Below are 23,512 nucleotides of genomic sequence, written 5' to 3'. Positions count from 1 at the left end.
TTAATGTTGAGTATATTTACTCTGTAGAAACATAGTGTAGTGATTATGTACTCTGTGCTCTGTAGTCTACTGTATATGTCTATATTGTCTATGTTCTGAAACTGAATTGACGGACGACGGACGATCGGTCCAGGACGAGTTTTGTATATTACTCATCGTTGATTAAGGCTGTGTTTTTAAATATCAAAAATTACAAAAAGTATTGTTAAAGAAAATAAATATCAATATTTATTATTATTGTGTATATATAAGGCAGGATGCATCGTCGTCGAGGTCCAAATTTCACCTACGTTAGTGGCTGTGTGAAATATATGATTTTTGTTTTGAATTTTATTTTTTGGGTAAGCACCATTTTTCATTAATATTACTAAGTTTCCCATATGGAAGAAGAATGAAAGTCTCGTTGTTGTATTTGTAGTTTGATTCTATTGTGTGCATGTTTTAATTTTCATTTATTGTTCAGTCTCAGTGTGTGAATCACAATCATTGTTTGAAGCGATAATGTGAGAAGATTACATTCATGAACAATATATATATATATAAAAAAGTAGATATCTGTCTAGTCGTTTCCGCTAACGAAATTACTAAATTGTTCAATTTGGTTCCATTATGTTACGCTTAAAATTAGGCTTAAAGATACAGTTTAAAATGACGTGAATTTAATAATTAGGTACCTACATTTATCGAATGCGTTTTCCGTATTTGTGTATTCAAATTTAATTTTCTTGTTTCGTTGTGTTAATATATAAGTTAAAGTTCGTAATTCTCAGTAATACATAGTTTGATATTAATGTGTCCATTTAAACCATAAATGTATGCAGAATAAATTAAATAGATATAATATTGCTACTCGTTTTGTTTATAAATTTAATATTATAAAGAATCCCTATATATGTAGATAATTTTAGTAATAAAATAATAAATATTAAAGCTAACAATATTCTTAAATTTATTTTACACACTATATTATTTGTAAGACATTAATTATGTATATAAACAAAAAAAAAAAAAAAATCAATTTACAAATTATATTTGATTTTTGCCTTTTATATTAAATACTGAAAATAATTAAATAAATATTTAATTTGATTTTATTGTATTGCTTCGACTTGGTTAATATTTAACAATAAACCTTTATAAACTGAAATAATTGTGACTGTGATTATGAAATCCTCAAAAGACAAAGGTCACCCGGAATATCTCTTTATTTGCTAATAGTGTAAAAAATATATAAAATATAATCAGTACATGACATGAGGTACTTGTTTGTTCACTTATAAATATATTTAATTTATTATTTATATGATTTTTTAACGCAAAATCATAATATGATGATTCACAGATTCTTGTTTGAATTACGGCAAAGCTTTGATGGTGATAAATTTAATATTATCAATGTTTTGTTTTATTAAAAAACAGAGTAATAATCTCTCAGTTAACACTGATTTTACTGTAATATAATTTTGTTATTGCTATTGTAATAATAAATATCATTACATAATTTGCCTTAAAGCTTAAAATTATTTATTCAGTTCAAATAAAACCATAGACAGGAGTCGTGCTTTTCTGACTTTCTATTGTATGTAAAACTTTTATGTATATTAAATTAGTAGTTTTTTTTTAATTTGGCCATAGAAATCCTCATTTATAAATTTAGATAAAATTAATTACTTATTATGTACAAGATATTATAAGTAGCTTATGCATGGTCGTATAAAAACCTACTTTATTTAAATCCATTAGCTCAACAGTTTAGCCAGCTATTAATACATGTCTGTCTCTTATATTGCAATCCGTTTGGATTAAATGCTTACTCTTTCCTATGTCAAGGGCAGAAGTTGTTACATAAATATCTCACAAACAATGTTTGAAATAATATATACAGTCTTATCAGAAACTAATATAATTTTCAAAATACATTCTTGATACGAAAACCATATTTTTTTTTTTATATACAACCTATCCATTCTATAGGGGTAACCTCCCATGGGTATTGATAATAAGAAATACAAGTGTCAATTCCCTATCGACCATGGGATATAAGATATATAAAATCTATGTCCCACGTAACCAAAATATTGCTGTAAAGCAAAGTATTACTGTAGAATGAATAAAATGTCACTACCAATTGGTTAAAGTTAATCCCCTCTCCCCCCAAATGAACCTATAGCTCCCTTATAAGGCCGTTAAATATATAGTAATATGTTCAAATTCTGAATTGCATCGAATACTTCTTGGATTTTTCTGTAAAATTTGCGAGTTAGTAAGTCGATAATGAAAATCTTGATGACCAGGATTGCTATCCCTTCTGACTGTGAGATCAAGGGAACAAATAGTGCACCTGAGCTTGCACACGCTTGTGCACTACGATATTTTAACTATAATATAATCGCGGAAAATTGCCCAAATTTGTCCGGTAAGACCTTATTGTTTTAATGAATTATAATTTTTCAGCTATTCGGCGGCTTACTGATCGGTGTTGGACTTTACGCGTTTATCGACAAATGGCAGGCGACAGGTCTCATAAAGGTAAACATTTACATTATACCGGAATAAAATGCACGATTAAAATTATACGAATATTTTTAATTTTTAAAATTATATTATAAATAAATTAGTAACTCTGAATACGTATATGTATATATTAATGACATCAAAGTGTTTACAACTCAGATTATAAAACAAACGGCAGATAGAGCGCACGGAATATTATAGTGAATCAACAAAAGCGAATACAAATTTCCGGTAGTGCGATACGTCGTTTTGTTATGACGTCAATAATTAAAATTACCACAATTTTATATGGAATATTACAAACGAAAATAATAAGATCGGATTTAGATGGATTTTGGACTTTTTGAATTCACCCCTCGAGTGGGTAAAATAGGGGGTGACGGTTTGTGTGCTATAAGTAAAGTTTTATAAATTCCGCGCGGTTAAAGCCGTAGGTTCAGTTATCTATACTATCTATTCTTAATATTATATATGTGGAAGTAACTCTGTCTGTCTGTCTGCCACTCTTTCACTGCCAAACCAATGAACCAAAAATTGGTGAAGTTGGATATGAAGCAAACTTGAACTCCAAGGAAGGACATGGGTTACTTTTTTGCCTAACACATGACAACCAATCCCCTAAAACGCGAGCGAAGCCGCGTACGACAACTAGTATTATATAAAAGCGAAAGTAGCACTGTCTGTTATATTCTTTCACAGCCGAACTACTGAGTCGGATTTGACGAAATTTGGTTTGAAGCAGGCTTTAAATTCAAGGAATGATATAGGCCACTTTTTATGCCTAACACCTAACGACCCCCTAAACGAGTTCAAAGCCGCGGTGACAACTAATATTTTATATACATAATATATTATAATTGTTAGTATAATATTTGGAAAAGGATGAATATTTTCGTCATTAAATAATATAAAAACGGAGCGTATAACTTTCCTTGATGTGATGACGTCACGCGAACCGTTTAGTGGTGTGCAGAACGGAATTCGAATTACACTTGGTCATTACATTTTTATTTACAAAAAAAGGTCTTTAAAGTTTTTATTTATAGTAAGCCTGAATGTCGAAGCGAACATTTTTTGTTAGTATTTATAAACGATCATTTTTTTAATTATTGTAATTATTTTACAAATAATATGGAAATCTGAATTTAAACTTCGACGAAAACAACTGGTTCGCATAACGAATCAATGAATAAGTTATCCTTAGAGGTCAATGGACACTTGTACAGTCATAAATAATCCAGAAAATTGTACCTTCAAAAAAAAAATAAAGGCGAATTATACAAGACTCCTACTTGATATTGGCGAAATAATCTGCGCTCTTTCGGCACAATTTAAAGCCATTAAACAAAGAATTGAATTACTATTGTTACTATTGTTGTGTATTATGTATTTATTATATAATAGACACAATGTAATATAATGTATGTATGTAATATATATAAGCGAAATACTAATCACTGATTAATCACTATAACTCAGAAAATATAACACCTAGAAACTTGCAGGTAGGATCTTTCTAGGGTGTAGACTAAGGATTTTACGAAACTGCACCCCTAAGGGGGGTAAAACGGGGGTCGGAAGTTTGTGTTTTACAAATTCGCTCCGTTAAAGCCGCAGGTTCAGATAGTATATTAATAACAATGCAGAGTAATTATATGAAAAAAAAAATACATTGTTGTTATAAATCCCACGTGATTAACAACAACAACAAAATAGGAAAGGTCGTGTATGCTCGTTTCTGCCGGCTCGGTCTACTGTAAGTCGCGGAAACTTCGTTCCAAAAATGTCAGTGGGGTAGAGGTCATCCGTCAGATAAAATAAATTGTGACGGTTATCTTTGGAAATACCTATTAAAAAAATATTTATTTTTACGATTGATAATGGTACAGTGTGACATTTTTATGTTTTTAACGTAATTCATAAATTCGCAATTTAATGTAAACTGCAGTAACTAAGTCGGTGCATGGCGTCAACTTCACACGTCGCTTAGGTCCTTTTATATCTAATATATTATAATATATCCAAATCTGTGATAGATTATTAGCAGGTAAAGTGTCATTGCCTTTTAATTCAAATGAGATTTAGGCCTTTAGAGCATTAAATGTGTAGAAATACTTTGGACGCCAATACATCTTTGCTATCATATGTGAAAAAGGTATTTTCATACTTAAAAAAAAAAGAAATAATTTATGACTGTATCTTATTCTTTTTGACTTTTTATTTTGTTATTCTCAAATGTCATTTTGCCTTTTATTGAAAACACAATAATGCATGGCGAAAGGACCTTCGTATAAACTGGTTGTCTCGCTAAATGTATAATAGCACTTATAATATAACCCCCCCCCCACCAATAGTAAAGCTTTTGTTGAGAACCTAACAATTCACATTGGGCGTAAACTCAAACAACTCAAACTCGCGAAGTTAGGATTAAGCAAATACAACATTAACGTCACACGTCCCCGCGAACCCCAAACCGATGACATAAAGTCAGTCATACTAAAACTATGATTTTCCGTTGATGTATGTATCTTCTTCGCTTCTCTTATGACTTGTATGATTGTTTTTACAGCTGGACACAGTGTACGATGTGATGCTGAACATAAGCCTGCTGATCGCGTTACTCGGTGGCGTGGTATTCATCGTGAGCTTCGCTGGATGCATTGGAGCGTTGCGGGAGAACACGTGCCTCTTGAAATTTGTAGGTTAACATTTCGTTCGTATTCAATTCTCTTAGTTCTTTTCTATTCTTAAATATATAAACGGATCTATGTCTTTGATCACCGATGTATGATTCGTTTATTCGATAAGCGTATTTTTTGTCTATTTGCACAAACTTAAAGACATCATAGTACCACGCCGGTCTTTTCCGGTTAAATCTTCGGTGAACGCTGAATCTGTGGTGCTAATAATACAAAGGGATAAAAAAAAGGCCGGCAACGCACCTGCAACCCCCCTGGTGTTGCAGATGTCCATGGGCGGTGGTAATCACTTTCCACCCGGTGAACCTCCTGCACGTTTGCCCCATAACATAAGCAAGTAGTATAATTGTTATTTATTAAAAGGAAATATAATTTAATAAATAACAATACTCAGGAAACTCACGTATTTACAGGTGTCGCAAATTTCAAATATAATATGCAACTAGGATGTCATGAATCAACCAGGATGGATGACATGAATTATAAAAATTTACAAGTACTTTTCAAGAGTACTCATTGTTACCACTTTTGAGTGAGTAAGAGTACTCGCTCTTGAGAAGTATTGTAAGCTAGTCGAAATGAAATTATAATTCGCAAAAGAATGCAAAGCCCGAGCTAGGGCTTAAACCGCCTCCTAGTCGGATCAATAAATAATTCCCAGTAGTCTGATCTTTCCGAATTGACAATGTTTACACTGCCTTCCCCCGGGAAGCACGTGAAGTGATAGGTCAGTAGAGTAAGTTTAGTTGCAACTCGCCGGACTAAGGATTATATGAGTGATTGATATAGAGAGTGCACATACACTCGGTAACTATAAAACGCAGCTGTGCCGTGACCGAAGTTATGGCCCAGTGGGCACAATGCGTGCATCTCAACCGATGATTAAGGGTTTCAGTGGGTACCCGGGCCAGCGCCACTGGATTTCTTGTACTTATTAGTTCGAGCTGGTGAAGGGAAACATCGTCAGGAAACCTGCATGTGTCTAATTTCGAAGAAATCAGCCGTCATCTACGAGTGTACCAACTCTATTTCGTTTAGCGTCCTAAAATCAACTGCAAAAAACGGAGGAACCTTACTCCACCAATGGGACTTAGAGGCTGTTAATTTATGAAAAAACATTGTTATTTAACACATTTTACCTTCAGGCATCATCAAGCTATACTTAGTATTGTTGTGTTCCTGTTTGAAGGTTTCCACCTTTTAGTACCAGTGAAGTACCGCCCTTAGGTAATGAATGGCTGTTTATTATTCATCTCGAGGTCAGTAGTGACGGAAAACATCGTGAGGAAACCTGAACGTGTTACTTGAATCTGTCACAATGTGCATTGGAAAAGCTTGGTGGATCTAAAGTATAATTTAATTACTTTAAAAGAGATATATTTGTTTTTCCAGTATTCCCTCTGTCTGCTCATACTATTCCTGGTGGAAATGGGAGGGGCAGTCTGCGGTTTCGTCTTCCCCCGTTCGTTGCACGGTCTCCTTGAACTGAGCTTCACTGAACGTGTCGTGCATGCGTATAGGGATGACCCAGATTTGCAGAACTTTATTGATTTCGCTCAAAGTGACGTAAGTATTTTTTGTGTATCACAAATAAACAAGCCTTCGCCTTTGACTTCGTCTGGAATAATAATTTTATTTAATACGCGATCGCTGCGCCACGTACCGGTACCAAACTAAACCATCTATTCAAATACATATTAAAAAAAACATCAGAATCAGTCCAACCGCTTAGGAGTTCAGTTACATAGACATATACAGAAGATTTATATATTGCATCCAGAAGAAAATTGAAACGAAAGTGCCCCGAGTGGACGTTGGCTCCCACCAGCTATTACGTCAGACGTCGCGAGGGTGGTGTGCTTCGGCAGAGTCGAGATGTTCGACACATACGAGCGAAACTGTCTGGTTTCCAATAAGTGCACCAAGATCTCCATGACTGTGCTTAATGACTAGTGTTCGCTCAGGTATCGAAATTCCAAATCAAAAGCAAAATTTCCAGTTTTTGGTAACTTCTATCAATTTTTGTTAATTGATAATACTTTTAATACCAACCAAAACAAGGAGTTGAAAAACAGGAAAAAATGGTATTAAATGTTTCGTCTGCCTATCCATATATAGATTATCATTTTAAATCCGTTATTAAATTTCAGTTTCATTGCTGCGGACTGACGTCTGACGGCTACATGGACTGGTCCAAGAACGAGTACTTCAACTGCTCATCGCCGTCCGTGGAACGTTGTGGAGTACCGTTTTCCTGTTGCATCAACGCCACAGATATTAGTTCGGGTCTCGTGAACATTATGTGTGGTTATGGCGTACAGAACTTTCCCGTGAGTTAAAAAAGGATAGCTATATTTTATATGTTCAACTCAAATAATGATATCCGGTTAAAGAGGACCAGATAGCCTTTGATGATTCAAACGATGTAATCAAACCCCTACAAGCTACTGGCGGACTGATTAATCACCATTCCATTCTAACACGGAATACTATCTCGTTCTAAAGTATATTTGAGTGGAAAATTAGTTAAGTTGGTGACGTCACTTGTGTCTAAGTAAAGTCAAACACGTAACGATACTCTCTGTAACATAAGCATTAAAGTGATGTCTAAATAAATCATACACGTGACAGAAGTGAAACGTTTTTGCGTCAAGTAAAAACAAAAAAGAAATTAAGTAGGTTTTTATGAGCACTTTTTAATCGCTATTTTACAGGATTTTATGTAAAGCTACCATCGGTTCTACATCATCATTTTTTAAACTGAACTCTAATCGCACGCGCAGGTTTCAATTCAGTAGAACAATTTTTTAATGTCAAAAATCAAATATGTTGCTTTAGTGCTGCATGGAAGAACAACCACATTTTCAAAATGGCAATATTAATTAAGTAGATGTAATGTTAGTGGTAGTAGAAATAGTGTAATAGATTTTTAATAATGCACTCGTATTAAAGATCATGGTTCTCTATCTCCATCTCTATTTCTACATTGCATAAAAAGAAGTTACCGACGTGTGTACGGTTAGATCATTAAAACTACGCAACGGATTTTAAGTGTAATATATATATTAGATATTATAGTGAAGAAAACCCGAAATAATTAACTTGTTCCTTTTTATGCTTGTTTTTGAATCTAAAATATAGAGTAAACTCTTATTGTAGCCGCGTGAAGACGGGACGGATAGCTTGTATAGTTCATAAAACTTAAACAATTAATGTTGGATCATTTCAGGTCGCCGAAGCCAGCAAACGTGTTTGGACAAGTGGATGTATAGAAATCGTCCGATCCTGGGCGGAGAGGAACCTGTACACCATCGCCTCAGCAGCCCTGGGAGTCGCTCTCTCACAACTCTTCGTCATATACCTCGCTAAGACTCTGGAGGGACAAATTGAATTGCAGAAAGCCAGGTACGAAAACGTAGCTAAGTGCACCCCGCAGCATCATCGACATAGATAATTAATTCTAAGTCATAACTTAAGATTATTTTTTAACTTATATATGTGTAAAGACCTTGTAAAATTTGATACTAAAGTTTATCTGTAAACTGCTTACTTGGATTGTTAACGAGAGCTATTAAATATTTGGAAAAAAAATCTATTACTAAGAAGAAACATGACAATCTATATACTTTTAAATTCCGATATTATTTTTAATCTGTGCATTTAATAAAAACAGCTTTTCCACTAACAACTTTCACTCTTACTTATGTAAGATACTTATGTCTAACTATAATGTAAAATTAATATAATTTATAAAATCCGGCTCGAAGGACCATTTATCTAAAAACATTTATGTGCAATATTTAAAACGAGACATATATGGAAATTTGTGTGACATATACTACATATCGCTAATCGACATATTGATTGTTTGTAAAAAAAAAAAAAATGAACGTATCTTTAAAATGTATCGCTAAGACTGAATAGCCAAAATTATTTAAAGATAGTTTGATATCTAAACATATAAAATATACCAAAATTCCATTATAATTACGAATAAAACACCCAGTGTTCATAAACGAAAATCTGTATATAACTAAAAATTGATATTACTCATTATCGTCTAGACGGAATTCTTCAAAATGGCGGAAGACTTGGAGTATTGACGTTAAAAAAGGCTTTATTGTAAAGTTTACTCGAATAGAATACAAGTATTTGATAAAAAATCGAGTTTCTTTTTTTAATTATATTGCAATTTTCATATTAAATTTTACATAATTATAATGTGCCGTATATGCACATAGGTATTAAAGTAATATTAATACCTATGTGCATATACGTCATCATCCACAAGACATTTAAGGCAAAATAATAATATTTTTATGTAACTATAATTTCACTTGATAAATTTCTTTACCTTACGAAAAAAAAAATTAAATAGTTTCTTAATTCGAAATTAATTTGTTTTGTTTCTTCTCGTTTATGGACACATCTGGTCAAAGTATTTTATAAAGGATTGTGAAGTTCGGCCGCTGATGTAACGCTTTCCTGACATCTATCAATTTTCGTCATTACTAAAACAATACAATAATAAAAAGTGTTCATCATTTAGGAGGTGTTTAGTAAAACAGTGCTGTCTTCCTCTTGCAAATGTCAAAATAATGTCGATAGAAAGAGATATATCAATGTTAACTAAGACCGGTTTCTTTTTTAAATCATATTATTCGTAAGGAAAACATTCGATCACAAATCGCACAGGAACAGTGGCCGGATATTAAAAATGATTGCAATCGGTGGTTCAGTGGCTGTCAGTCTCACCTTTAACCGGGGAGGGAGAGGGGGTTGGGGGTTCATCCTAGTTTATACTTATGATATAACATTATAGATAAGTAAATAGTTTTAAGTGAATGTGTAACCAAAAATCATTGTGTATTGTAGTCAACGTTTGCCATCTACATAATAGTGTAATAAACTAGTATGAAGTCGATTTCAATAGAATTGCTACAAAATATAAGCAAAGAGATATTATATTTCAAATGTAGTTGTAACTAACGAGAGATTCAGAGTAGACTCTATTCTGCATGTTCATAAGGTAGGTAGAAAACCTACCTAATGAACATTTTATACGTATGATAATGTGGTTCGAGTCAGCCGTACTTGAACTACATAATAAATGATTTTAAAATTAATTACAGCTATTTGAACAATCAAATTGCTTACCGATGTTATGTAATAACTCCTTCGACTGGATTCTGAATACCCTAGAAGATGTTTAACTGTTTATAAGAGTGAACACAAACTAAAGTATTAGCGTGACATGTTTGCACGTAGTACTAACTTCGGGCACGCTTGGTTGAACGGCTTTTTGGGATCTGGTTTAATCTTTGTAAAAGATAAAAAATTACATTTGGCGGACGACACATCGCCTTTGCTCATATTGTGACGTCATTGCAGTTACTATAAAATGGTTGGGTAGCGTAAGCAAAACAATTTTTTTTTACATACGTGAAAATAAGTCATTGGCTACGATACGGGATTAAAGTCTTTGATGTGTTATGATCTAAATCCAATCTGCTTGCAAAAAAAAACACACGCAGACAAAAGCGTTGTGTACTCTGTCTGTCTGTTTAATAAAAAAACAAATAGATGGAAAGAAATTCTCACTAGCAATAGAAAGTCTGAAAATCGACAGTCCCGTCAGGAGTGTCCCTATGTCCTTTACTAATTACAACTCAGAATATCAGAACTTAAAAAAAAAAAAATCTCTAAGATAGTTTTGTCTTTGAATTTGTTCATATTCTATCGATATCGACTCTTTAACTATCGATACAATGACTGATTTTACTTAGCATATAAAAAGCGTAGAATATATAAATTACCTATGTAATTGGATCATAATATTATGTATTAAGATAGTTATGTAATTACAATGTATATAATAGAAATCGCTTTAGACGTGTTCCGATTTTGATGCGGCTCTAATGATTTTATAGAGATCAAATATTGATAAGTTAGTTTTAGGCGTGGTTATGGGTAGAGTATATATATATATTTTTTACTGAGATGACGTCACTATGACGCAGTAGAGTCATTTCAGTAAAGATACTAAAAGGCATATAATCATAACAAAAAGGAAAACGAAATAGGTAATTTCTTTTTCTAGGTGGCAAACATGAAATAGGGGTGCAGCGGGCGCTTATAGGGACGAGTGCCGGCGTGCGCTGCTGTAGCCGGGACTCGAACCCGCACCGCCGCGCACGGCGCCCGCTGCGCTGCACATGTAGACTCGTTACCGGCCGGACGGACTGGGCCTTTCCAAAACTATCCAGTGCTTTCAGTGTCGATATAACCAGTGTTGTTTGAGCGTTACTCGACTGACTGTTGTATTCCGAACGTTTATTCTTTAAGGGGTGATCGGTTACACGATTCTCTGTCTTCTTCTTTTGAATGTCAAATCGTTGATGAATGAGAGAGATAGATGTATTTAACTGACCACCCGCTTAACGAAATTGATTAGTAATGTTACTTTGGCGAAAGTGAAGGTGTTATATAAGTGTTGTTATAATTTTAATTATAAATAATCGCTTGATTAACACTATAAGGTTAGTGCGCTGTTTAATCTGCGTCCACATATAATACTCCATGGCTCAATTGCGTAATGGACCTTAAGTCACGGTAATAAGGATTAAAATAGTGTTTATTTTACCGGCATTGATCCTGTGCCATTGTATTTAAGACTGAAGCGATTTTAGTCTATTAGATAAATAGACCTTAATTGGATATAGTTCCAGAAAAATATCGGTTATTATAATTTATATTAACGAGTTCAAATAAGGAACTTCGTCGCATTTATATGATCTGAATGTTTTATTAATTTTAATGAATTGTGATTTTATTTTATTTTTGAGAATGGAATACTGAACACACATAGAATACCGTGTGTTTATTGGTTAGTTCAAATTTGATTATTTAAGTTTCTCATTGGTATATTATGACGTGATAGATGTAATGAATTTAAGACGCCCCAAAAAAATATTAGCGGACTTCCACAATTTTACTTCCTCTATTAAATAATATATTGCACTAGTTGTCGTTCGCGTCTCCACTCGCGTTTAGCCATTACCTGCCTTGGATTTAAATTCTTGCTTCATTTCAGTTACTTTCGCATTTATAATATCAGTGTAGATTTTCTAATGATTCAATCTAGATATATTTATGGTCTTTGCAAAACAAATGTTACATCAGAATAGTTCATCACCAGCCCGGTTACTACATTAAATAATGATTAGTTTATGAAGAGCAGTATTCGGTTCAATAATAATAATCTGAAAGATTACTCTGTGAAGACGTTGGCGCGGTATGAGACATCACACTAACGCGAGATCAACCTTCAAACCGGAACACATTCATTGTATCTGGCAGTAGCCAATGGTACCTTCAGAATTATGCTTAGTGGTGTACTAAGCGTAAGATAAACGTATATATTGAATATAGTAACTGGGCTTACTTTGATTTTGAAATTATACTATCTTGTGACATAAACAACAAACTATAAAAAGGATTAATCTATGACGGTTTTATTTTTAATTTAATTGCATTATCTTCTACAGTAAATATAAATGATTTATCACATAATGTTTATTCACAATGACCACTGCCGTAAGACTTTTAAAATGTTATCTTTTTTATAAAATAATTTAAAAAAGAAACTAAAATTCACAAGATTCCCGCGTTTTTTGCCCTAATTTCAAAGATAAAATTTTATTTACACTGAATAGTAGTGAAAATAGATAATATTAACATAATTACATTCCAAGAATAAATAAGTTTTTTTTTTAATCTCTTGCTTGCATCTAGACACAGATATTCTTTAAGTGACTAATGTTGCCAGACCAATCAATGTGTTAAAATTTCGTCGATACATTTTAAGCAAAGCAGAATGTATTGTGTGCAATGTTTTATCAAACGGGACAATTCCACAAAGAAATTTTCACCGCATCGTAAATTACTGGGAAAGTAACTATAATAAATTAGTAGAATTGCCCTTAGTAACCATTTATCTGAAGTCGATTGATTTTAGTGAGGAATACAATCGGGGAAGTATCGTAACCCCTGTGACAGTCAGACTGGCTATTGGTGTGGTACCATTAAGATGGTAGGTAGCTCTTTTCGTTTATTGACATATAACAATAGTTAAACTCATAATATTTGATCCTTTTGGTGTGTATAACTATTACCAAGACCACTGCCATTTAGTATAAAAATATTAGTATGTACATACATAATATGAGTGGGTTTATAATAAATATAGTGGTGTGTTTAAATATTTGATCTGATCTCAGGAACATATTCGTACAGTATTACAGACAGAATTTATAATTATTGAAAAAATACTAAAAAAAATTTGAGTTGAAAAATACATGTTTGAATTTAAATATACTAACTTTTAGTTTATAACACTACAATTAATTTGAATATATATTATATAACGGTCTTAACTAAAACGCATTTATAATAAAACTTTTTTTTTTTTTATATCGGCTCTTGATACAAGTCCTACCATAAAGTATCTCATAACATTCCTTCAACAACTTGCCAGTGATGAAAATAATACTGAAAACTTATCATAGATTTAGTAGTCTTAGATATGTAAGACAAAATGATGGATTCCATTGCGATTATTAGAAATATTATTTCAAATTAATGCACTTGCTTAAATAAAAATAATTATTTTACTTGATAATTATATTTCATATCTCTAATCTATAAAAGTCACTCTCCTATCGTTCTCATTTCTCACTCGAACTCACTCTAACCTTAATTTATATAATGTGGCCACTATCTCATTACGACCTACAATACACGTAATTAAATCTAGCTTTACAAATAAATGCTCAAAACGCTAACCAAATAATCTTTTATTATAATTAAAACATTAAAAAAAAATTAAAATTAAAACTTTGTTTATTAAATTTAATCAATATTCGTAAGCTTCGATTTTTAAATTTAAAAAATTTCGAACGTGTATTGTTTAATTCGAATTATTAATATGTATTTTATAAAAAGAACAGGTGCAATATTGTAATGAAACATTTTCAAACTGTGCTCGTTAAATGTGAATCGTATTACAACTAGTTTAAGGTGCATTTTCGATGCATTTATTTTCAACACTTAATATTAAACATTTAGTTACAAACGTTGTTCAAGTTGTATTAGCTAAGCAATGCTGTATTCTTCTATCGAATGTCAAACGACACACGATAGAAAGAGATGAATATATGTTTAGTTATACACGCTAAACGACGTTTGTAACGCCGTTAATAAACAGTTATTATATATGATATTCAATTGTTAGTATTAATATGAAATTAGTGTAGTTTTATTTGATATTGTCTTTATTTACCGGAATGTGTAATTAAATTACAATAAAGGTTACAAATGTTTGTATTTCTATTATATATATTGTAGTTACTGGTTACTCGATCGCAACCAAATAATCTGTATATAGATTTTAAGTATATTTACATTATGCTTTTATTATTCAAATTAATGAATAATGATATCGATATTATTTCATAATATAACAATTTTAATTATAGATTTTATGAAATTTATTTCGATTAAGTTTTTTCTGCCATTAACATTACAATATAATTAATGTACAGTTCAGTAACGGCAGCATATAGCATTTATGTAGTATATATAATTTTCATTCCCTCTCGATTTCCTGCAATCTGTGGAAATGATTTCTTGATTTGGGACGGAAGTGTGTAACATCAACGGAAGCGCGCGCTATTTGATTTGACCAACGAGAACGCCGTGCTAGAGTTGCCCGTCCAATGGCAACAACTCGTTAAACGAGAGGGTTAATTTTAGCGGTGTTTATTACCAAGACTTGCGATGTTTTTCTTAGCTGAGTACGAGATGAATTATAAACGCGAATTATTCATATGAAAATTAAGAGCTTGCCCAAATCGAACCCGAAATCATCGGTAAAAATTCATGTGTTCCACCCACTGGACCACTTCGGCTTATTCGGTATCATAAAGGAATCAATTATATATATTATTTAATTTAGTTGTCCAAAATGTATTTCATATTTTTAATATTGTAAATAATTCTCAATATATTTGAGTTTAGTCGCCATTTTTAATCTCATGGCATAATAATAATATAAGTATTAATGTAATTTAGTTTAAGTATAATATCTCGTCATAATGTTTAAGATTATCAAACAGAATTCAATTTAAATCAGACGCGATATCATAGTTTTGTCTCGTTTCATTACTCACTTAAACGACATAAAATTGTATTTCTTGTCTCGCTCGCACTTCATTTTGTAACAAGAATAATAATAGCTTTGTTTATTTCGATTATTGTAAAATTTACTGAAAATATTTCTTTGCTGACTGTATTTGTTTTTTTTTTTAATAGATTAATTCATATGATATCACAAGTTTTTTTAATTGTATATTCGCGTACAAAAAGTTTTAAATTTAAATTAAATTTTATTTAATGTGATAAATGAATATTCCAATATCTTTATGTTTATTAGAAATAAGTTTTAAAATTATTCGTTTATAAGTTTGTAACGTCAGAAGGAAAAAAAATTGTAACGTTTGTACTGACCGTACGCGTTCGGCACAATTACATTATCTTGTATAAACGAAGATGTTATTCTTATACATTGTATATGGTGTCGTTTAAAAGATAGTCAATAAAACAATTTGTAATCACTTTTATTTTATTTTCATTTTTTTTTTGTTTATTTCCTGTTCGAAATTCAAATATGATCAAATTGTTATATTTTTGGAGCCTATTTTTTTATATGGTATTGGTAGTTGGACGGTTTAATGAGTTAGTTACCTGATGGTAAGTAGTCACCAATACCACATACCACCATAAAGATTGACGCTGTATGTAACTTGAATCATATCTTACATAACCAATACGCTACCGACATAGAGAACTTAGATTTCATATCCCTCGTGCATGGTATACTTGGTAGTAGGGCTTTGTGCAAGCCTGTTTGGGTAGGTACCACCCACTAATCAGATATTCTACGGCCAAATAACAGTAATCTGCATTGTTGTGTTCCGGTTAGAAGGGTGAGTGAGCCAGTGTAATCACAGGCACAAGGGACGTAACATCTTAGTTCCCAAGGTTGGTGGCGCATAGGTGATGTAAGGAATGGTTAATATTTCTTACAGCGCCTTTGTATATGGGCGGTGGTGCCCACTTACCATCAGGTGGCCCATATGCTCGCCCGCCAACCAATCCCATAAAAAAAAATGGAGTTATAACCTAATTCTATGTTTCTGCATTTATATACTTAAATGTACGACAAATGTATAATGGTCTATCAATATTATTAAAATAATTAATCTCCAATAGGACTCGGATAATTTATACTGGGTTACTTTTTCCCCTTTCCTTTCCCCTTTCCCTTCACCTCGGGTTCTGGTTCTGGTTGCGGTTCCGGCGGTGGTGGTGGCCAATATTTGTCGAAGAACTCGTCGTCTGCCGCAAAAGCAAGCGGTAGAATGTGCGAGCGACGATTCCAATCTTCACGGTCCTTGTCTTCCAGCTCTTCGACTTCGCGTTCGTCTTTAGCTTTGAGCTGATAAAGAAGGAAGCTTATCACAGTATTATTATGAAAACTTATCTATAATGTTTAAAATTTAATCAGGCTTAAGGACTTAATGGTCATGTTACAGTATTGAGTTAAACGTAAAGATATCACCAGTTCGGTAGTTAATTATTATTAATTTTCATTAGGACAACCAACAGTAAAAAAAATACATTTCAAAATAGATAGGTAAAAGTTCTACTACTTACAGGTAGTCACCATGCATTATCATATTGTACACTATGTATTAAAAATATTAAATAAAGTAAACAATAATTAGAAATAAGAAGCTATAATACATTTTATAACTATAATATAATTAATAAAACCAATAAAACATTCCATAAAATTAGAAATGGGCACAAATAAAATTCTTTATTTTTCGATTGAACTGAGGGCGGCTATCGTGACATGTCTAAGTCCTTTACATGATTACTGATGGATTTTTTATATGTTGATACTATCGAGAAATACCGTCAAGAAACTCCGTATTTACTATAAGTGTAATATTTTTATTGGTGTGTGGGTCTTTTATATCGGGGTAGGTTACTCAAGTTACAAGTGAATATTTTTTCTACCGCCAAACAGTAATACTTTATATCGTTGTTACGGTTCAACTAGTAAAACTTCAAGGCACAAGAGATAGTATATCTTACAAGTTGGTCTTATATGCGACATCTAAATGAGTTAGAAGAAATGGCTTCTAATTGTGACAACAACATAAGCCTTCCGCATAAAAAAAAAATGTACATCCATCATGAATCGAAAACTCCACTTATTGCCAAAACCCAAAGTGAAACGAAAACAAATTATAGGAATAAAAAATATATATACAAACATACAATACAAGTATTATTGTTTTTTTAAATACAGAAAGCTGAGAATCACAATACTGATGAATGTATTCATTCGTGTATTTTCAGGTTTTAGTACAGTTGATTCGACGGAAAAGTTTATTTGGACTATTTTGATGATTTTCTATCAATTCAAATTAGTTTTTGAAAAATACAGAATTGATTTTCATTGAATTATCTTTACAACTATATACAACTCCTGATTCAGTGCACTAACTAAAAAGTATATCAATGAATATAAGTAGTTGCCGATATAAGACGAAAAATAGTTTCGTAATTTTCTGATGCTTGGAGTCGTGCAAAAAATGAACGTCATCTGAACTAGATTATTTATCGGCAGCCATATCACGTAAAACAAATTGAATGAATATCAATGAGACATCGCATCGCGTACAAGTACATTCACGGAGAAGACTGCTCACAAATGTTCGGAAACGATACGTTATTAGCTGATGTTGACTGAGTCCTTAAACTAAGACACCAACATTTTTGCTCTATCTCTATCCGAGTGTATTCATAATAGCTCAGTGGTTAGAACAGTTAGCATAATGTCTGTGTAATATAATATAATAGTCGTACAGTGGAAGTGGATTGCTATAGGAATCCATACTTATTTGATCTAAAGAACGTTTTTATAATTTTAATATGTACTCTTTCAATTTTCTTAAGTATTTTACTTTTCTACACACAAGAAGAAGGAGGCACCACAGATTAAAAATAAAAATGTTTATAAAAATTTAATGTTGCTTATTATTTAACAAGAACAATTCTAACTGATGATCGTGTATTCGATAAGCTCCAAACCCTCTCCAGAGACCTTAAGGTCAGCAGTGAGATATTTACAAGATTATACCATAATTCTCAGGAATTTATTGATTTAACGAACAGAAGCAAATCTGTCTATCGTCTGTTTGTATGTGTTACCTTTGACACTCCAAGAAATACAAGCCAATCCTTGCACAACTGCGTCGCTTACATTGGCATCTAAGATATATTGGTTTAACCACACCTAGGTAGGTACAGCGATACAAATTAATGTAGGTACTTGTCTAACTATATGCGGAAAAGCAAGAAAAGCCTTCATGTCAAGCTTTGGAAGGTATTCACAACATAATTATGATGACCGACTCACCTCTAGTAGAGCCAAATATTCCTCCGTGTCGACATCCTTTTTCTTTCCTTTCGCTGGTGGTTTCTCCTTTTTCGGAGATTTTTCTTTCTTCGGTCTAGGCTTGAGTGGGGCAAAGAGTTTTTTTGGATTTTGTATTTGGAACGGGGCGTCCAGTATATTATATTCCGGTGTGAATGTGAACACAGAACGGACGAGACCGTATTGGTAGTCTGTGCTGAATCTGTAGAACATGAAATGTATTTCTTATTGTCTACTAGCTGTGCCTGGGACTTCGTACGCGATTGAATTTAACAAAAAAGTTATTGCTCAGTTCGTAGTTTTTACTATAACTTATAAATTCTGTATAAGGCAGCTTTTGTGATATTAAGTCGTTGGTGGGAGACACCCGACGTGACGACAGTGGTGGCTTGCGCGATGGCTGCGCGCAGTACTGGACAGTATTTGGACTTTGGAGCGTGGCTATATAATTCTAAATAAAAGTAGCCTTAGTTACTCCTTATTGCATCAGCTATCTGCCAGTAGATGTCCCGTCAAAATCGGTCTAGCCATTCCAGAGATTAATCGGTCCAGAAAGACGGACAGACAGGCAGACAATTTTTTTTAAAAATGATACTTTGGTATATGTACCATGTATATACATACATATGCATTTAGTGAAAAGCGGTTATTTCAAAATTACAAACAGCACTCCAATTTTATTATAAGTAATATAGATTTTAGTTAGGCAGGCTGGCAATTGGACCACCTGATTCTAAGTGGTCTCTTGCTATAAGAAAACCATCCCTTACAGCCATATGTCACCAACTTTAAGAATTAAAATGTTTTCCCAATGAGCTACCCAAAGACCCCCCCCCCCCCTTATACGAAATAGGAACACTCTATAGTATTGCTTTTTGGCGATAGAATTATTTTGTAATACAGTCATCCATGCGATGTTAGCTAACTAGACGCACGCAAAGCCCTACCACCAAATAAATATTACACAGTATTAAACAGTAATATAGTATTTTACAATTAAAAAAAAACCTAAAAGAATATCGCCGATATTTATTTCGTATTTTAAGTGCATTGACAAAACTGGAGCCCCAGAATGAACTATGACTATCTCGAGCTTGGTCTCATAAAATGTCGGTCTTGCCTTACCTCTGATTATACTGAGAGATAGGGTATACTATTAATAATATGAAAATGTTTTTGTAACTGTAAGAAATCCAACCAGCTTGCAAGTATGTATATATGTACACATAGCGCTGAAAATAATAAACTGTGAGTAGGTATCTATTATTTGTGCTTACAAGTCATATATGTAATGTATTATGTTCGTGAGATCTCTCAAAGAACACTCATATGCAGCTCCCTGGAACGTGACCGACTGCTTTGCCTCCGGTGATGCTTGGGCGGTAGTTCTCCCATCTGCGTCCGCTTTATAGAATACACCAGCCTCTTGCGGCGTTGGTAGACGTTCTTCTTGTGCTATGAATCTCGCCGCTGATAGCATGTTCTCCTAGATTTATAAACCTATTTTTATTTATAGTTTGTTTAAAATTTAGGAAGACAGGATACTGGGTAGGTGATCTGATGGTATGTGGTCGCCAACGGTAAAGACACTGTCACTTTTAATAAAATTGTGCCTGTTAATAATCAAAATTAAAATATAATACTTTATTCAAGTAGGCTTTTACAAGCACTTTTGAATCATCATTTAACAAACTATTTAAAGTAAAGCTACCACCGGATCGGAATGTAGATTCTACCGAGAAGCACCGGCAAGAAACTCAGTAGTTACTCTTTTTCAACATCTAAAAATACAGTCAGGTTAGTTAAATACAATTATATATGTATGTTATATATCCTGCCTGGAAGTCAACAAGCATTAATTCCAAGCTTTTTTATCATCTACTTAATCTTGTATCGAATAATGTGCCTTCTTTACCAATGTATGTTTTTTACAAATGATTTGAATTTATGAAACGGCAAAGTTAAAAATGTCTGCGGAATTTTATCATAGAAACGGATACCTTGCCCCAAGAATGGTTTATTGACTTTGCGTAGTCGGAAACTTGGCGTTATATGCTTATCCTTACTTCTTGTGCACATACATGATTATCACTGTTTTTTTATAGATTGATTAATGTACCAATTAAACTCGAATATACCGATACAGAATATTAGGTACTTATCAGTAGAAAGATAGTAAAGTAAGTGGACAGTATCCACCCAGATGCAGTCCTGACGTCTGTTTTGTTTGTTTACAATAATATATTTTAGAACTTTTTCATCGATTTACCACGAAGCTAAGTCATTATTTTATTTTTATTTATACCTTAACACAAATAATGTTTAAAGTTATGTTAGGCTAAATTTGGCATAACATATAACAGCGGAATCAATATTTCAAGTACAAGACTTACGTGATAAGGTGATAATAACTCACCCGAAACCGTCTCAACGTTCGTTGACGATCAGCTGCGTCGAAGTTTTGTATCTCTTTCATCCACTCGCAAAACCAAAGTATTAAGACTGCTTGCGAAGCTACAAATTACACAGACATTTAATGGATGATGTGCTGACCGATTGCGGACACGGCGGCCAATTCCAAGGGAAACCAGTCAAGTACGCAGGACATATTATGATGCACATGTGTTTTTTTTATGATATCGGTAGGCGGACGAGCAAATGAGCCACCTGATTGTAAGTGGTCACCACCGCCCATAGACAATGGCGTTGTAAGAAATATTAACCATTCCTTTCATCACCAAAGCGCCACCAATCTTGGGAACTAAGATGTTACGTCCCTTTTCCCTGTAGTTACACTGGCGCACTCACGCTTCAAACTGGAACACAATTACTGTATGGCTGTAGAATATCCTGATGAGTGGGTGGTACCTACCCAGACGGGCTTGCACAAAGCCCTACCACCAGGAGTGTGCGCAAACACTCATTTGGGCACTATCTATCTATTCCCATCGATGGGATGGCAATTGCGACAGGACTGGAACGAATCCAGGGGCAGGACCAGCGTCTTGGCATTTAAATTTTTGTTTTTGTTTTGAATTTTTCGGCGACAAAACTAAATAACCTTTTATCGGCCTGATATGCAGCAAATCTTCTCCTCGAGAGGAAAAAACACACTAATGAAGTCTTAGCTCAGCAGGAGCTCATCATTATATTAAATGGCGACATAAATATAACGAACACTTAATTCTAAGGAATTACTAATATTACTATTTTCGACCAATGAAGTGGAAAGGTTGTATTAGAAGTTTTAAAATATTTAAATTATAGAAAATTATACAAACATCTATCCATTTCGGCTTCCTGAGCACGTCTCAGTAAATTGGCCAATGTATCCAAAAACCAAAATTCAGCTAAACTTTTTTTATAGTGCGTACAGCCTGTGATCGCTCCCAATATATCGATACATTTTTGCTGCGTCGTCATGTCTATTTTAGGTATAGCAGCTGGATCGAAATCAGTTTTGAACTCATTCGGTAGAACGTGAATTCTGTTATAACCCTCTATTTCTCGTACCCTTTCGGGAAGGATTTTCCTTAACGACGGCGTGGGAAATATAGCTGCTTGCTCTTCTTGGACTTCTTCAACCGATAATTCTGTTGTTTCTTCTTCAATAAATTCTTCTCTAACTTCTTCTTCCTCCTCTATTACAGGAGCTGTAACAAACGTTTTTATATTAATTTCAATTTAATTGGATGCTGCAGTTTAATTAATATCTAGTTTACTATTGTTAGGTGTTAGGTTAGGATACCTCACATTCTATGAGCTAACTTAACCTACACCGTTGATTCCCTGGAAGAGATCGCTATGTGAAGATAAGGTCGCCAAAATTGTAAGCCTCTTTTGTTTATGCTGTATCCACGTTGTATTTATTTATTTTCTCTTTTGTGTTTACAATAAAGTATAAATTTAAGTATTGTTCACGGTGCCAGAATTATCAGAAAAACTTGAACACCTTTAATTACACAGGTCAATTATTTGCTTGTCTTAGTATTTATTTAAAAAATATGGGCATTTTTAGTAAACATTGCCCATTATAACCTTCTTCAACTTCCCCAGATTCTGAGGACGATACCAATGTTTCTGGCGCTGATCGCACGCACTCCAGTCCAGAGTCTGAGAGTAGTTTGTCCAGAAGTAATTTGTGTTCATCTTCTGTTTGACGAGATGACATTTTCGAATAAACTCTGCTTAACTAGTTACTGTACTTCCTATCTGGCGTAGGAAGATGTTTGAGAATGATCAGTTGCAAAGACACCTGCAATGTTGCAAAGATCTAAAATAATAAAATAAACACATTTTATTAAATAAATTGATGATTTAAACGTAATCTAAGTAGCCCTGTCTTAAGCACAAGAATGGCCCGGTGCAAGTAGTCATACGGAGATCTCCTCGAAAAGATATTTAAGGGACTTTTGAGGCGCCACACCGATGATCCAAGAGTTAAATTTCATCGGCAAGGCGCCTACCAAATCAAAAAATTTTTGCCTGGATTGAGAGGGGCCTATAAGTAATATATAATACATAGAGAATATATATATTCGTGTTAAAATAAATAATAATTAATGATCGACGACCCTTCGTAAAGAACAGCGTACAAGGAGTATAAGGAGATACAGAAATTCCCGTACCGGGTAGAATCAGATTTGCGAGCTTACGTGGAACGTTTATATTGAAGGACAAACATATAAAGAAAAATCCGTGATTTTTTATTTTAGGACCTTTTTCGGAC

General features: G+C 33.3%; 2 protein-coding genes across 3 annotated transcripts; one reads left to right on the top strand and one right to left on the bottom strand.

Moving 5' to 3' along the window:
• Nucleotides 1-117: 117 nt before the first annotated feature.
• Nucleotides 118-12,772, top strand: LOC125073215 (tetraspanin-33-like). 2 transcript variants are annotated; one of them, XM_047683954.1, is made up of 7 exons: nt 118-341; nt 2,455-2,529; nt 5,084-5,212; nt 6,606-6,779; nt 7,364-7,543; nt 8,443-8,618; nt 11,314-12,772. In XM_047683954.1, the coding sequence occupies exons 1-7, from the start codon at nt 258-260 to the stop codon at nt 11,324-11,326; spliced, it is 831 nt and encodes a 276-aa protein (XP_047539910.1). In that variant the 5' UTR covers nt 118-257; the 3' UTR covers nt 11,327-12,772. The 2 variants fall into 2 exon arrangements, with proteins under 2 accessions (XP_047539910.1, XP_047539909.1); XM_047683953.1 differs by lacking the exon at nt 11,314-12,772 and having other exon boundaries at nt 8,443-9,364.
• Nucleotides 12,773-16,566: 3,794 nt separating this feature from the next.
• LOC125073216 lies at nt 16,567-22,954 on the bottom strand. Its single transcript, XM_047683955.1, has 6 exons — nt 22,822-22,954; nt 22,065-22,424; nt 21,200-21,297; nt 20,061-20,269; nt 18,766-18,985; nt 16,567-16,770 (listed from the first exon to the last, which is right to left on the bottom strand). Exons 1-6 carry the CDS (start codon nt 22,952-22,954, stop codon nt 16,567-16,569), a joined length of 1,224 nt encoding a protein of 407 aa, XP_047539911.1.
• Nucleotides 22,955-23,512: the final 558 nt, after the last annotated feature.

The sequence above is a fragment of the Vanessa atalanta genome, chromosome 23 (assembly GCF_905147765.1).
Source record: "Vanessa atalanta chromosome 23, ilVanAtal1.2, whole genome shotgun sequence".
In the NCBI taxonomy this organism is placed as follows: domain Eukaryota; kingdom Metazoa; phylum Arthropoda; class Insecta; order Lepidoptera; family Nymphalidae; genus Vanessa; species Vanessa atalanta.
Note: the sequence above shows the minus strand (reverse complement) of the source record. Positions and strands in the feature narration are given on the sequence as shown.

What these genes read in the sequence shown, in the direction of transcription:
- LOC125073215 (XM_047683953.1), top strand. Translation starts at nt 258, where the DNA reads ATGCATCGTCGTCGAGGTCCAAATTTCACCTACGTTAGTGGCTGTGTG. An exon ending in ACACGTGCCTCTTGAAATTT is followed by an intron (nt 5,213 to 6,605) that starts GTAGGTTAACAT and finishes TTGTTTTTCCAG; the next exon opens with TATTCCCTCTGTCTGCTCAT. An exon ending in ATGGCGTACAGAACTTTCCC is followed by an intron (nt 7,544 to 8,442) that starts GTGAGTTAAAAA and finishes GGATCATTTCAG; the next exon opens with GTCGCCGAAGCCAGCAAACG.
- LOC125073216 (XM_047683955.1), bottom strand. Translation starts at nt 22,954, where the DNA reads ATGTCATCTCGTCAAACAGAAGATGAACACAAATTACTTCTGGACAAA. An exon ending in GAACGTTGAGACGGTTTCGG is followed by an intron (nt 20,270 to 21,199) that starts GTGAGTTATTAT and finishes TTATAAATCTAG; the next exon opens with GAGAACATGCTATCAGCGGC. An exon ending in ATACATTACATATATGACTT is followed by an intron (nt 18,986 to 20,060) that starts GTAAGCACAAAT and finishes CATGTTCTACAG; the next exon opens with ATTCAGCACAGACTACCAAT.